Source organism: Scatophagus argus, chromosome 5, assembly GCF_020382885.2.
Source record: "Scatophagus argus isolate fScaArg1 chromosome 5, fScaArg1.pri, whole genome shotgun sequence".
In the NCBI taxonomy this organism is placed as follows: Eukaryota; Metazoa; Chordata; class Actinopteri; family Scatophagidae; genus Scatophagus; species Scatophagus argus.
Genome location: NC_058497.1, coordinates 15,157,458 through 15,174,145, shown reverse-complemented (window position 1 = coordinate 15,174,145; position 16,688 = coordinate 15,157,458). Strand labels below are relative to the sequence as shown.

Genomic DNA, 16,688 nt, shown 5'->3' with positions numbered 1-16,688 from the left:
TTTACAGTGCTCGGATCTCTTCTGTGTCCACACTCCCCCTCCAGACCACACTACACTGTCTCTCTGTGGTCTGTGGGCTCTCAACTCAGGTTTTCATTTTTTATTTTGGTCATAGAGCCAATTGAGTGAGCAGTTATGAGAAGTTCAGTTACTCCAGCATGTTGCTGTTTCCTCAAATTATTCCTAATAGTATTTAGGGAGAATCACTGCGATATGAGTGTTGGGATTGTAAATATCACCCAAAGGAAATATTATAAAGATACACTGCATTTGCTCCATCATGAGATTCTAAAACTTCTCCGAGGGTGAGGCAGCGCTATATTTATCCAAAGCGCTCACAAAAGAAAAATGGCTTTTAGGGAATAAAGTAAACAAATGTGACTAATATGAAGAAGTGTTGACGTTAGCAGCAGCACACGGCTCACAATTACACCTTGTGAATGCTGGTATGAGTGAAAAATGCTGAATGTTACTGAAAAAGCGTAATAAGTGCATTCGTGGGTTTTTTTTATGTGCATGCAAGACTCAACTGAAAAAACTGTTGCAATATAATCTTTGTCATTTTGAATTTGCAGTTTTGCTCATATGACATGTAAAACAAGTCTCAAACCAAGTTACCACAAAAAGATTCCAGTGATGTTTTTATTAGCAGTGGTACAGGTCTGTATGTACTGTGATCTGCGGGCCCACAGTATTATACTGCTCAAGTTTTTCCCTTATAACCTCCCACCACATATGGAGCAATAACATGTAATATTGTTTATTAGTACTGGTATTAGTCCCTAAGAGCTCGGAGACAGCTGTGCATCTATCCAAGTTATGGACCCACTAACTGTGTCGTCATGAAATGATTTCCGGCTTAAGAAGAAAACTCACTTTGTTTGTTACAGAAAGAGACGGAGGCCGTGGCTGCAAAAATTCCTTTATGCAATATTCTATATTGCTGAAATACTTAGTTTTGTTTCCTTTTTACAGCTGCAAAGGGTATATTCTAGTGCAAATTACCCTTGCAGTGTTTATCACTAAAATGACTCACTTCTTGATGGAAAACTGCTTTCAGGATGATTTCATGTTGTTACTATAGAAGTTATAACCTCATGAAAGCAATAGAAAAGTCATATAGCTCAATGATGTGGAAAATTTGTAGGATAAAGTTGTTTTTTTTAAATTTCCTCAGCGTTCACAACAATGTAAGCTAGGGCTATGGAAGTAATTCTTAAAGCTGCAGTTTGAAACAGGCTTGATCACTTTCTGTTAGAGTGTTCAATTAAAAGATCCATATTTTAAGATAGCTAGAAGTCTGATAGCTTAGCTAAGCATAAAGATTAATTGGAATCAGGAGGGGACTGCTAGTTGGCATCAAAATATACCTACCAGCACCTCTAAAGCTCATAAATGAACATGTTATATTTTGATTGTTTAACACATATAAAAACCGAAGTATAAAAAATTAAAATGCCAGTTACCTGGAACTGTCCAGAGCCAATAAATAGTCCACTGAACTGTTGTTTTGTGTATGGTTTGACCTAAGGAGCTACAGCCTGTTAAGTAGTGAACTTAACAGTGGAGGTGTTTGTAGGTGGGTTTTATTATGTTTGGACGGAACCAGGCTATCTGGTTCCCCTGATTCTAGTCTTTGTGCTAAGCTAAGCTAACCAGCTTATGTCTACAGCTGTACAGATAATAGTGGTATCCATCTTCTCAGGCAACTTTCTATCGGGAAAGCAATTAAGAGTGTTTGTTTAAATGTTGAACTATTCCTTTAAGGTATTACATCCTAAGAAAACCATGGTGTAGGCTTTTTTTTTTAATGACTTGTAGAAGTTGTTGCCATGAAGCCTTTTAGATCCACAAGTCTACATCACGTTTTGGGTTGCAGTGTTTTGTGCAAGAAGCAAGACGCTGCTGGCAAAGTAGACCAACTCCCGTCCCCAGCGTCTCTTAGGTGGTCCTACAAAAGCACTTGCAGCACACAGTGCGTTACATGTGACCCTTTAAAAGGGTCCCTGTCATCATTAAGATAAGAGGCAGTCTCTCAAACATGCTTTAGCTCAACAAAGTGCTTCCTCTTTGGCACACTCGTGTCTTTGGCACGTCTGTCTACCTTCTCCAACTTACTCTTCTGTTTATCACACACACACTCACACACACAGTTTAGTCCACTGAAGTCCAAATTCAGTGTCAGTTAGTCAAAGGATTCAGATTACAATTTATATAGCTGCTGGCTGAGAGATACAGTTGTTTCCAATCAGCTTGCTTCCTTCCTTTCGATAACACATCCAGCTATTTTAGGATGCGTGCAGCATCCATACGTGTCACTTCCTTGAGTTTCTTTTTCTTTCTTTCTTTTTTTTTTTTTGTCAATGCAAAAAAATGGGAGAAAAAGTTTTGCTTGCTGGTGCACAGTGCAACCCAGTGTTTTTGGTGTTAAACTTTTAAAGATTTGCTCTCAAAAAAAATTAAAAATAAATAAAAACCCAGTTTCCCACTCATTCTTCCAGTGTCTGCTGTTCAGGCTCTAGCCATCGATGAACTGTCACTCATTAAATGTGTAATACCAACAGCTATGCTGACAAATTCTAGCAGTCGCTTTGTTTAGTTTAAATCCAGAAGAGAGCAGTCTAAAGCGTATGGCGAAACAAGAGTGTGAGAAACTCAAAGAGACAGAGAGCGTCTGTCACACACTGCGAAGTAGCGATATCACAGGAGGGAGGGAAGGGGAGGGGGGGGGAGGCAGAGCGAGTGAGGGCCAAGTTGCAAGATCTATTTTTACATCCCATTTCAGAATGAGATAGTGTCCTTCTCTCACACCTCCCGCTGTGGAGGAAGCTAATGCAGGCCTATTTAATTAGACGTTGGCAGATTGTTGAGCCAACACTGTAATCCAATAGAACGTCGCACCAGTACGGGGTCCTGCCTCCTCCGATGCCTCCTTGGCCCTCATAATGCGGCTCAGTCAGCTCTTAGCGTTTTGTCTGCCCTTCTCTGGGCTTGTGACATCAATTTACATTAACCTGCATTGAAACGAGATGCATTCTTCCCACCGGTGACTCACCCAAACACACACACACACACATATACGACCCACTCTTCCCAGCTGAACTTGACATGGCCTCCTACCATTATACATTACCTCCTCTCAAGCTCATCCTATTAGCCTATAATAAGGCATCTGTACGTGTGTGCTTGTATGTGGTTCTCATATGTGTTTATCTTCCAGTCCGGGCCCAGCGACTTACATGCACTTGCCTGAGGAGTAAATTACCATAGAAATGCAGCCGTCAATACTGCCGTATCAATAAGGGGACGCAAGTGGCAGGATCAATGAAAACATCTGAATAAGATGCCCTGGATTGAACTTTCCTGCTTTAAAATTCTATTACTTCTCAAGCACTTGACCTCTTGCTCCTCTATTCGACTGCCCTAAAGACTTATTAATATACAGGAGGGTACTTAAGATAGGTAAACTTTAATTTTCATGGATGACGCTTTAATAATGAGTTAAAGGATACATTCACTAGGCGACTGCATAATGATCCAGTCCAGTGTAACATCGGTTGCTACAACCTCATGTGTCACTGTAAAAAAAACCAAAACAAACTCTTCTATAAAAGTGGAAATTAAATGATCTGTGTGAACTGGGATGAAGGCTTTAATCTAACAGTATTTTTTTTTTTTTTTTTTTAAGTATTTGGACTGTTGATTTATATAGTCGAGAAGCAGATGTTTTGTCTTTACTAAAGAGTGACAGGAGAGAGCTGACAGGAAACAAGGGGATGATGTGCAGCCAGTCCTTTTTTTTTTCTTCTTCTTTTGACAGACTTGTCTTTGTACTTCTCCGTCTTTATACAGCAATAAGTGGTTTCGGGCAGCATAATAAATGTGCTTGATGAGAACAGCCAAAAACAGAGTTCTGTCGTCTGATCTTTAAGAAATGCTTTGCCTGTGCTGTATATCTCAAACTAAGTTGAACAGATGGATACAGAATAGTTTGCATATTGAATGAGTCCAAACTGTGAGGGTTTTGACATAAATAACCAACTTTACATCGTGATAAATATGACACTTTTGCAGTTTCTTTGGATGCTCTCCATAATAAACTTTACCCGTTGACACGTTTGTCAGTAGTTCAAGGCATTTTCATATAATAAATGAAACCTTTTGTTGATGTTTACACATTCCTCAGCTCACATGCTGACAAAATAACAATGCATTTCTCATAAAGTAACAATGTCTTTGCAAGCAACTACCAAATGAAAAACTTTAAGTAAATTGCAACCAGTGTATCCATCACAGAGTTGTATGTTTTCTAACATCAGTAAGATGCATTGATTTTTACACTGCTATGGCTCTTTGAAAACAACCAGCAGCTTTACGAGTATAACATTTACGGTACACAGGTGATTGATGCTTAGACTGAAAACCAGGGGCTATTTTCCATCGCATCTAAACTTTGCCTTGACCACGCTCGTCTGTCACCAGTTCAGAGAGCCTTCGAATGTGGTTGACAGATATATAAATGGTCATAAATGGTTCCCTGGACAGAATGTTGAAAAAGCGTTTAACCCCAGAATGAATGATCCTGGACCTCCCTGGATTTAGCCACATTAAAAAGACACTTGAGCATCCTGATACAAATATTGGGTGATTTGTCGGCTTTTTTGTCATATCATGACATTTTAAAATGACATTTTGTAAACTTCAGACAGCGTGAATACAATCAATACGAGACGAGCTGGGCCTGTGTTTCCAAGAGGCTTTTTGTAATTTAAGAGTCTGTGTACAAACATCTTATGATTGAAAAGCAAGTACTCGATTATACTCACACACACACATGATTGGATCTTACCAGCTTGTAAATACAGAGCGGCATGAGCCTAATGTTTAACATTTACTGTGTGCCCTTCATCACTCTCTCTCTCTCTCTCTCTGTGTCCTAGCATTTCATTTTGTTCCCTTTTTCTCCAAGACCACAATGCACACATAAACCCCTGCACACAAAAATGCACACAAACCCACCTCTCCCCCCCACCTCCCCCAGTGCTTCCACAATACACCAAATGTCACCTTTCTTCGATGGAAACAATAAAATCCCCTCAGAGCTACCAGTGCCCACAGGTCTCAACACATACACCCTTGTTATGTCTTCTTCCCAGAGCAGGGAGTTATACATTATGTTATCTCCCTAATCTGCAAACCAGCTGCAACTGGAAATGAATTAATAACAAATAAAATGCACCCAGTACATAAAAATGTGTAGATTGCCCTGGGGCACCTAAACAGGAAACCGTGAAACAATTAGACTTCTTGTTTTGTTCTGACCTCTGTTTTGTTTTGCTCTACTTAGTTGCTGAATAGAAGGAGCTGGAGATAGAGACTGTTTTTCTGTGTCTGTAATCACTATGGCTAAGCCTCCCTGGTCATAGCAGGGGTCAAATCCGTGTGAACACCCACTTTTCATCCTACAGTGAAATTAAATACAGCGTTAAAGTCGAGCTGTATGAACGGCGTAATTCTCCGCTGACTGCAACCCACACCGAGTGCTGCGGTAAGCCACCCATGTCTATACAGTGCACACATGCGATAACGGCCAGAGATATGGCGTTCTAATTGCCGGCCTGAGTGCTATTGGAGGGAGTTTTCAGCAGGTTTCTTTTTCACTTTCGCTCCATTTGATGTCTTTGAAGTTGGTCTTTTATCTGCCGTTGCTCCTGATGGCTGTTGTCTTTGGTGCAGGGCTGTGTGCGCCCTGCTTTTTGAGCACTCCTAACATGTAACAAAGGCAAACCCTCAGAGAGAAAAGAAGAGCGAGGGAGCTCTCCCTCTCTCGCTTTCGCATACTTTCTCACATAAATGCATACACGCACAAGAACGGATACAAACGGTATACACGATCGGATTTAGCCACAGCCCTTCACTTGCAAAATAATAATAATGAAAAAAGAAGCCTCCACTGACAGTAAAAACTGCTCTGTATGACTGTTTAACATGCCATGATTTGATAAAGGGCCAAGTGTGGGAAATGAGAGAGAAGTGTGTTTGTCTCAGGGGTTGTACTGAGGTAAATATAGAAACAAGACAGCACCAGTTGATATGAAGGATTCCATGGTGTGGAGTGCTGTTGTGACTCACCAGGCTGTGATGATCTGTGTGTGTGTGTGTGTGTGTGTTTGCTTACATGCACTTGGGTTTATACATGCCCGGTGTTGTTTTCATTCACTTGATGAACTTGAATAGAGCTGGCCACTCTTGACTCTTCCAGCACAGTGTACAATTATCCATCACAATAGAAAGAGAGTGCATATAGGTTGAGGAGGGAGGGAGAGACCAGGCAGCAAGACAGCAAGAAGAAGCCAGAACGAGCCTGCATGGCTGGCTCCCGGCTGGCTGCGTGGGTGTGTGTGTGTGTGTCTTAAGAGTGTGTTGAGAGGAGAGTGAGAGCACTGGTCGTCTCCATGTCTAATCAGGAGAACACTTGTGTGTCCCCGTCTCATTGTCTCCTGGGCCCCTCAGGGCGGAGGCCCCCACGCTCCACAGCTACACCTCAGGACATGCTGATAGAGCAGGCCGGTCCAGTCCGCAAAGGCAGCCTCACAGTTCACACAGGAATCAAGAATTTGGATTGCAGTCGTGAAGGAGACTAAAATGTTTAAAAATCTGCTCTAAAGCAGCTAAAAGTACTCCATCAAGGCAGATAAAGTCCTTCAGGCCATGCTGAATATTACTGGAAACGAATTATCCCTTAATAAAACTGTTGTTTTCATTTAAACTATACATGAACATCCTCGTGGTGTGCTGAGTAATAGTGACACTTGTAGTTTATGGCAGTTTTAATCTCATATTACTATGATTTATTTATTATTTCCATTCCAGTGGAAGATCAAAATTAGATGCCTTAGACCCAGCCCTGTTATCATGGCATAACTGTACACGAAGTAAATAATGTTTTAACAACGTAATGAATGTGACACGACCACTATGATGAACCTGACCACCCTCTGTGGTCAGTGAGAGTGAAAACAGCGTCCCGGGACAGGCGCCCCCCCGGCCCCGGTGTTTCTGCTCCATGGCGGGGGCAGCAGCGCACGCTCCCGGCTCAGCAGTTTCCCAGTTCCGTCTCCTCCATTACTGGCGAGGCTCACAATCAATAATTCAATAGTTTTGGCGTCTAAATCCTGCCCCAAACGGCGAGATACACAAACACTCCAGACTGTAGTGCAGACTCTGTGAGATCAGTATTAATTAATAGCTAAAGACATTTTGTTTTGTGTGGAAATATCGGAAGGGTAACGCGATCTGGATTCCTGAAGCCTAATTATAGGCTCCCGTGTCAGGTGTTTATTAAATGTTCAATAAGAGGCGGTTAAGATGTCAGGAAATGAATCAGGCAAATTTGTAAGTCAAGTGAGGCAGGCGTTAATAAATTATCATTATTAATCTTATGTTTTTTACAACGACATTGGCTTTGTTTTATTGTGAGAGCTCGTGTATTTTTCACGCATAATGCTAAACTTAAGGTCACGACACGTAAACCGGCAGCGTTTTCATGCAGCAGAGGTGGGCAGGAGGCCAGGTTCAAGGCGGAACATGGGGATTCACGGCTGGAACTACATCGAATACCATTAGCCTATATTAGTTTATGTAAAACAAAATGTGCTTTTCTGACAATATCTTAAATGTTGATGGTGTGTGTGTGTGTGTGTAGGTAGTCTGTTTATGCCGCTGAGTGCAAAACAAAAAGCTGGCAATAATTAAATTAAAAATGCATCTTTGTTTCATATAATCATTTAGGCCGTTGGGGTTACATCGTTTGATTATCGCATGAATAAAGCAGCAGTTTCCAAATCTAAATGAGAAGCCAGTTATGAAACACATAAATGTGTGGATTTCAAGTGTTTCACAGCTGTAAAACTTTCTCTTTGAGTCACTGAATGGGCCCCTTGTCTCTTTATCTTTTATCTGCCCGTTTCTTCCAGCTTGTACTGGAAATCATCAGCCCTCCTCTCCAAACGCTCCATAACCAAATTATGAATAATGCATGGCTTTGGCAGGGGAGCAGCAACAAACACCCATGTTCCTGACTAAACGGGCCTGTCACAACTGGGACGCTGTCAAAAGACCTGCACCGAGGCCCACAGCTCCAGGCATGAGAGGCTGAAAGTCTGCTGCCCTCACAGTTTCACCAGCAATGACAGTAGTAATAATAATAATAATAATAATTTAGCTGATGAAGGCCAATTAAGAATGTAAAAATAATTTCAACTCATTAAAGAAACTTGAGTTAATTTATTGTAGGAACGAAAAAAATAAACAAAACATTTTGTTTAGGTGAATTCACGTTTCACATGTGATGGAAAAAAGTAAAACAATTTCATGAATATTCCTCTTGTTCTCCCCCCCCCCACCATTTTCTTTTCTTTTTCTTTTTTTTTTCTTTTTTTTTTTTTTTTAGAAACCCCGTGCCTCAGGTAAGTTCACGTCCACTGTTATAAAAACATCAAAATTACATACAGAAAGCACATGATTTTTTTTTTTTTAATACACTGAAATAAAGTAAAATACAAAATGAACAAAGTCCCCACAAGGCATTCATAAAGCCACTAAATAATAAAAAATAATGCATGTTTCTTGTGTATAAACATATTTTACACGTGCCCGTACCGGTTCGCATACAGTCCTCCTGTTTTCTGTCATTTGTTCGTTTGCTGTCTGTGTTGAAGATGCCATTCACCACATAATTGCTCTCCTTTCAAAAAAAGGGGGACAAACCACCACCTTAATGGACACTATATCTGGTTATCCTGATAAAAAATAAAAAATAAAACAAACAAAGTTCAGCATAGCCTACCCATATATTATAATCTCACATTTGTGGTGTGTCGCCTGTAGTGTTTCGCCTTTACCAGAGGAGGTCCAAACAAGGTCAAACAGGCCAAACGTTCGAGTGAGAGTTGGCCTTTCCTCAGAGATGGGGAGGAAAAAAGAAGGAGAAGGAGAGAGGACAGGAGAGGAGGAAGGGGGGAGGTGGGGGACGGGGGTGAGGGGGGGGGGTGATGGGGTGGGGGTTGCTCACGTCACGTCATCCCGTGAAGACAAACTCATGCAAACACTGTTTAGGCAATTTGAATTTTAGAACAAGAACAGAAGAGGGACAAACACTTCGAATACTGTCCTTTTTTCTTTTTTTTGTATCTGTTTTTGTTTTTGTTTTTTTTTTGGCAAATAATTCCCGCTCTGTCCTTTCACAGAGATTGAGTGTTTCAAAACGAGGCCAGCCTCTAATATAGGTTCAAAATGAAAACAGAACAATAATAATATAATATTAAAACGGAACGAAACAACTGCAGAATGGTTCGCCTTGTTTGACAAAGTATCGACCGTCCCAGCTGCATCTTCCTCCTCCTCCTCCTCCTCCTCAGGGTGTCCAGCCGCCCTCTCCAGCCCGGTGGCTGCAGAGAAGGACCCTGCGTAGCCTCGCTATCATCCATCCCATCCGCCACTTTTTTTGACGTCAAAAAAAAAAAAGAAATCACATCTGTGTAGGCTATCAAGTCACAGTTTTTTTCATTGTCTGTTCTTTATCTCATAAATAGCCTATATTTTTTTATAGTTATACTCGTCGTCCTTCATTTAGAAAAACATAAATATCGTCCTTGGATAATTTTTTCTCACTTTGTCCTTGGATATTTTTTTTTTTTTCACCTTGCAGCCTAAGCGTTTATGTTCAGTGTCTGTCAGTCACTAGGACGTGGTATATAGTGCGTGCACGCCTCGTGTCCTCCCGACTACCTGGCGTCACAGTCCCAGCGCGGCCGCGTGCTTTTTGGCCTTCAGTCTCAGGTCGGCGATGCTGGAGTTCTTGCTAGTGTTCTTGGCTGCAGCGGCGGCGGCCACGACGGACGCGGCAGAAGCGGACTCAGCCGCGAGCGTCGCCAGCGGCAACCCGAACGGCGGCGCGGGGAACATCATGTAGGGCGCGTGCGCTGCCAGGTGAGAGTGCAGGTGGTGCTGCGCGTGGGCCACGGCGCTGTCCAGCTGCAGTTGCGCCTGCACCTGAAAGGAGAAGGGCGGCACGTTGCAATGACTATCCTACGGGACGGGACGCACGGATGGGGGAGAGAAGGGGGAGAACACGCGTTAACTTTGCAGTGGGTTGTCTGAAGGGTCATTTCACTAGTGTGACTTGTAGATGTGAATCAGCTGTTAACTCCTGTGAGGAGGCAAAGTGACCTCGTGCTTAAAGAGGTCATCATTTCAGCGGGACTTCCGAGTTAAATCTCGACACCATTGGATGGCATGTTGTTCTGCGGACATTGTTGTGGATGCAGCTCTTGTGAATCGAACAGAAGTTTTTTTATTTTGTAGGGGGCATCAATATAATGAAATTTAATTTCAGTTCAATCTTTTCATGGCCTTTGGGAATCGTGGGTCTTTACCGACAATATAATAAAGCCAGGCGCTCTTATAATAACAGCAGTAGTGCTCAAAGTGAAGAACGGAATGAAATGCAAAATAAATTATGTACACAATTTCGTTGTCCTGAGCAGACTCTACTGCACACCTTGATACAGGTGCACAGATAAACGGATCAAAATCAATCCAATCCCGCCACGGAAAATAAGACACACAGGCCTGTTAATGTGGTTGGCTTTCTGTGCTGCACCCTGCAGTACTGGGCCTACTCGTGGGTTTGTTTGCTCCAGTAAAATGGGCATATAAACGATCCACAAAACAATAGAGGGAATTTTCCAATTAGGTTGTACAGGCTACGCTGTGTTGGCTCAGTGTTGCCGTTTTTTTTTTTGACAGTGTGGTAATAAGAGTTTAGTTACCCCCTACATTGGAACTGGAGTCTCTGCATAGCACTTGGGCAGAGCCTGTGCCAAGACAGCAGTCCGGGAATTGGTCTGGTTTTTAAGACTAGACGCTTCAAAGTAACTTGCCTGTTGGAATGGCATCCGTAAAGCCCCCACGTTGACATATGGCGCTACACGACAAGCTTCAAACTGATTCGCTGCTCCAATCAGGACTCCTGCAACAACACAGATGATAGCCTAATTGTGAGAGGGGAAAATTCAGAACCACACACACACACACACACACACACACACACACTAAGAGCAAACTACAGGAGCGAATAAGGAACACTAAGCTGATAAACTTTATTGACGTCCAACACACACAGTCATTAAAGAAATCACAGTTGTTTTTGATGGCTTAATTAACCGGAAATGAAACCCCAAATATAACGCTTAAAGATGAAGGATTGCTGCGCGCATTTGAGCGTGCAGTTGCCTTGTAATAGAACAGAATGGACTAAAATAGAAATAAGCCTTTATGGTGTTTGTGGGAGCATGCAGGGTGGAAGCGTACCTTTATGTAACTGGTTCTCCTGCTTTCTGCATTTGGCTCTTCTATTCTGGAACCAAACCTGCAGGGACAGAAATTAATTAGAGACCCGCTGATTGGCAGCTGCTTGTGAGGCCATGTGTAATTCCTCTCAAAGTGACAACAACCGCAGAAAAACAATATCCCCGAGGAGCACTGCAATATTAATGATACTGCTTAACCCCCCCACATTTGAATTATTACATTTAGTTTACAACAAGAGAGTGAGAGATAGTGGGGGGTGGGAACAGAGAGAGGAGAGATGATGGAGCAAAACAAAAAATAAAAGGGAGGGGGGGGTATTAAAACCTTATTAGGAGAATAGAAACACCCTTGTTGGAAATGTGCAGGACTGTTGGACTATAATAAATAACCTTGTCAGCGTCGGTTTCATCTTTCTATAGATTAGTGTCCCCGAAGAGTTGAATGGGACTCTCACGTATCGAATGGCAGCAGTGCTATTACGGGTTTTGGACATCAGAGCAAGGCGATCTGAGAACATCTCCCCCCTTTCTCTTTGCATCTCACTCTCATTAAATGACCGCTGAAATTAATTACCCTTATCTGCACAAAAATCCATGTCAGAGAAACGCTTAAATGCCTCGCAGTTTCGTCTAATCACCGCCACAACACACACACACACACACAAAACCTGCTTCAAAGACAGCTCACTTCTCTTTTCCTTCTGTTGAAATCGACAAGCGTCATTTTCAGAGAAACGCCTTGAAACACAGATTAAACGATTAATCTGCTTTGAATCTCGTAGACAAAGCCCGGGCTAAATTAGCCCACAATGCAACATGTCAATCTGCAATCCCTCCCTTACATTAGGTGCACACACACACACCGAGCGAAAGCATGATTGAAATATCTTATTGATTAGGCTGTCAGCTGGCTTCGTTCATTGACCACACTGTATGGCAATCGGAAGTCCCTTTTTGTGCACGCTGCAGGTGTAATTTATTGCGACGATAAAAGCAAATGTTTTGCTCTTATTGACTGAGGCATCATTTAAGAAAACAAAAGCAAAATATAAATGCGTGGTCTCTGCATGCAACTGGTAAAAAAAAAAGATCTGATGCTCTAACAGAGAGGGAGAGAGAGAGGGAGAGAGAGAGGGTGCTGCTCTTGATTTGGGTAGAAAATAATACATAATGTATGCAAATCCCCGAGCTGTGCTCCTTGTTCGGGACACAATACGTCTTATTGGGTGAGATTTCAGTTCAGGCTGGGAGAGCCCTGCAAAAAAAAAGAAAAAAAAAAAAAGATGGGTTTAACTTTTTTTTTTTTTTTTTGCAGGGGGGCTGCAGGTTTGGGATGGGGGATCTTTCGGGTCTGTTTTATGATTTCTTTTTTTTTAAGTATATATTCCACAACGACCGCCATATTTAATATGGAGACACAATGCTCAGTGCTCAGCTGAGCCGGGGCAAACGGGATAAAGAGCCTGGAATAAGATATTATAAGGTGGTTTGATAAATCAGATGAGAGCAGTTGTCTATATGTTCATTGTCCCTCGGCTCCCGTTACACAAGACATGTCTGGGCCTCCCCCCCCCTCCCTGGCCTCCCTCCCCTCCATCACTCCCCTGACTGGCTGAAGCCTTACTGGATTTCTGCGCAGATGGTCTGTCCCCCCATGAAAAACGACAGCATCTCTGACAAACAGGGCCATGGTAACACACACACACACACACACACACCGACACTGAAGGCAAATATTTGTAGGCTTATTTGTTTCGGTGGATTTGGACAATTTAGAATAAATAGACTCTCGTGATACAAGCAGGACCTAATTGAGATAAGTGACACAAATTAAATAATCAAAACAAAGCTGAGAGAACAATAATCCCATCAGAAAGTGAAGGGGGGGGGGGCTCCATTTCATCCTTCTTAAATATAAAGAGAGAAAAAAAAGGCAAAATAAAACGTCTTGATCAGCTTCTAAAAACTTCTAAACCTCCACGGGATTCCCCTGAACCGTTTCACAAATTCAGGCCTAGCAAGTACACATGTGTGCACATTTATCTTCTGCATGAAAAAATCTCCCCACAAAAAAACAAAATGTCATCATCCTCAAACAGTATTTATGAAAGTGACGTCAAGCTTACCACAACAAAAGTCTTTGAATAGACGTGAACGTATTAAAATTAAAATCCTAAACCCTCCAGGAAAACGGAAAGAGAAACGCGCAGGTCTGAGCCTTTATTAATTTCTTCTTCTATTATTATTATTATAATTGTTGTTATCATTATTAGTAGAGTTATTTTAAGTTATATAGTGAGACAGCCGACTCACACCACCACAATTGTGATAATATTTTTTATTGATAATGATAATTATTATTTTTTTTTTAATTAAATAATACTTTGAGTTTTCTTTTTGACAATATAGCCTATATGTCACTGTATTATTATTATTATTATTGTTACTGCTGTGATGTGCTGCTTCTCCGCCTACCTGCACTCGGGCCTCCGACAGTCCCAGCCGCTGGCTAAGCTCCTCCCGCATGAAGGCGTCCGGGTAGTGGGTCTCGTCGAAGAGCCGCTCCAGCTCGTTGAGTTGCTCTAATGTGAAGTTAGTCCGACTTCTCCTCTGTTTGATTTTAGTCTGTGCTTCGTCCTCTATAGGCTTCGAGTCCTCTTTCCTTTCCTTCACGTCCGTGTTGCCTGGATGGCAGACGAGAAGAGAGACAGAGACAGAGACAGAGAGACATCAGACATCATGGAGCTGCACTGTGACCTCCACCACACTCTCCATCCGTACATACGTTTGGCTTTTAACGTGTTTTTATAACTCTTTAAAAAATGGTCTGTTCTCGTGGAAATCACGCAGCCGACAGCGGTGCAATTCAACTTTTAACGTAAGGTTTATTCATACATCATGCAAACTAATGTTGAGTCCGGATTTAAGAACTGAAAAGCAGCCGTGACTGCAGCTGTACTGAAAACTCTTCACAAAAAAAGGACGAGAAATTCTTATCAGCTCAGACCAAAGTGAAATAAAAGGTAGAAAGGAAGAAATGGCCCTCCCAGCCCTCAAAGAGCACAGAGCTATCAGACCTCGGATGTTTTGTAGAGCTACATAAAGCTCTTTAATTATTAACTGCTTATAAATATGCAACGCCGTGCCCACTGCTGGATGTCTGATACATGCTTGTCGCAGTTCCGCTTTTAAGCACGCTGCCCATGACGAACACATGTCATTTTTAAACAAGCCACCCCAACTCTTAACATATGTTGTCACCTTTTTGAATGAAACCTAAAATAAAATCGTTCTGTAGGTCTGTTTAAGAGCATGAAACTACTTAAGCAATTGCATTTTAAAATCTGATTTTTTTTTTTAATATTGCATTTAATTTTTAATATATATTTTTTGGTACTTTTATTTTTTTTTTTAAATTTCACATTATTTTTCGTCGGGGGAAAATCTGTTATTTGGGGACCTACATGTGTGAATAAAGAAGACATTATTGAGAGCATCCACGAAAACCAATTCTTCCACCTGCTGTTTGTTTCGTATTTGTGTCACGAGCTCATCAGATGTGAACTGAAGCCATCCGCCATGTGCTCTGACGCCTGACGGAACAGACATCCGCGAGCGCGCAGCGTCCACAGAAATGACAGGACTTGATTCCCACCTTTGAAGCGCACTGATCTGAATGTCAGCTGTTTGATACGCTCTCCTTTCGTCGAGACATCTCCATACGAGAACCAACCCTGAGATGACTGACGCTCACTGACGCAACCAGCTGAGATAAACTGTTGCAGTCTTAAGGCTGAAAAGTGCAGCTTGTTTGTTTTTTTGGTTTTTTTTAAGTTAAGGCAAATCAAATGCCCACATGTTACTTCTAAAAAAAAACTCGTGATGTTCAAAAAGAAATGCAAGACAAATTATCAAAGAATGATTATTAGTTTGCCACAAGAGGCCCTTGTTGTTTATAAGCTGCAGGCCTTTTCTGATACATTAAATCCATGAATTTAAACTTTTAAACTGTGCAACAGTAAGACATTACTAAGCTGCAAGTATCTCATTACAACGAGACGGGAAACAAGCCTGGTTAAAAGCCTGCGAGCAGGGTGATTATGACTGTGCATAACACCTGAACGAAAAATACCTTTCAGAAAGCCAGTGATCGATCATCCTGTAACTTACACTGAGCCTTGGTGCTCTTAAAATCTGCAGGATCCATTGGGATCGTAATCATAAACCACATTTTCTTTAAATTTAAAAAACAAAAACTAAACAAATAAAAGCCTCTCTAGACTTCATTACTCCTCCATGTGAGTCTCCCAAGTCCTGCCTCCACACATCCGTGCTGACAACAGCCTGTAACCTACGCTATCGCAGTCCTACCGTCTATGAGTTTGGGGCTCCCGGCGTCCCTGGTTCTTTCCGGCCCGAGCATGTCCGTTTCCCTTCCCGGCGAGAGCGCAACGTTCCGTGTGACGGCTGCCGCCTCCTCTCGGCTCCCCGGCTCCGCGGATAAAGACTCCCTGCTCCCTGCTCGCGTCGACCCGGTCTCCAACACCTCCCTGTAGGTTATCACTTCCTTCTTCTCCTTCACTTTCTGATCGAAAGACTTAGACACGAAAGCGGTGAGCTCTTCCATCCCTGCCTTCTCTCCTCTTCTTCTTCTTTTTTTTTTTTTTGTAAAAAAAAAAAAAAAGAAAAAAAAAAAAGAAAAATCACACACGACACATACACTCGCTCACACACTCACACACTCGCACACACAAACGCTCTCCCTTTGCTCCACGACGACAGCTTAAGACATCAATGGTGTGGCTCGTTTTTAAAGTCGACCCCTTGAAAATGATACGAGATGTGATGCTGCCAACTCTGGAGGAAGAAGGTTAAAAAATATATATATATAGATAGAAAGAATATATCTTCTCAGCCAATTCCTCCTCCTTTGGTAGCGGAGTTGGGAACCTGCTGGTGATCCTCTATTGAAGTCACAGTATTTATACTTTGCGGCGCCTTGCCCCCTTGATCCGTGCAAATTACCTCCCCTCAGGATGCCGGGATGAGCCCCCCTTCCCCTTCACTGATATGGGTGAGAGAGAGAGAGAGAGAGAGAGGGAGAGAGAGGGAGAGAAGTGGAGTTTTTTTAAAAAAAGAAAAAAAAAACATGAAGCAGCGCGGTCGCTATTGGCCATTAATCCGAGATTGACAAGAAGGACTAATTAATTTAATTAAGCGCTCATTCGCTGCTATTGTCCTGAGTTAGTTTTTTAAACACTCGGGAGACGGTCATGGATCTCTCTCTCTCTCCCTCCCTCTCTCTCTCCCTCTCTC

The 16,688-nt window shown here is 42.2% G+C and overlaps 1 protein-coding gene across 1 annotated transcript; it reads right to left on the bottom strand.

Annotated features, from left to right (window-relative positions):
* Nucleotides 1–9,150: 9,150 nt before the first annotated feature.
* On the bottom strand, nucleotides 9,151–16,332 carry shox2 (short stature homeobox 2). Its single transcript, XM_046390249.1, has 5 exons — nucleotides 15,744–16,332; nucleotides 13,848–14,056; nucleotides 11,374–11,431; nucleotides 10,944–11,032; nucleotides 9,151–10,089 (listed from the first exon to the last, which is right to left on the bottom strand). Exons 1-5 carry the CDS (start codon nucleotides 15,997–15,999, stop codon nucleotides 9,796–9,798), a joined length of 906 nt encoding a protein of 301 aa, XP_046246205.1. The 5' UTR covers nucleotides 16,000–16,332; the 3' UTR covers nucleotides 9,151–9,795.
* Between the last annotated feature and the right edge of the window lie 356 nt (nucleotides 16,333–16,688).

Coding starts and splice junctions, on each gene's coding strand:
- shox2 (XM_046390249.1), bottom strand. CDS start 15,999: ATGGAAGAGCTCACCGCTTTCGTGTCTAAGTCTTTCGATCAGAAAGTG. Junction 14,057..15,743: donor GAGCCCCAAACTCATAGACG/GTAGGACTGCGA, acceptor TCTGCCATCCAG/GCAACACGGACGTGAAGGAA. Junction 10,090..10,943: donor TACGGATGCCATTCCAACAG/GCAAGTTACTTT, acceptor CCCGTCCCGTAG/GATAGTCATTGCAACGTGCC.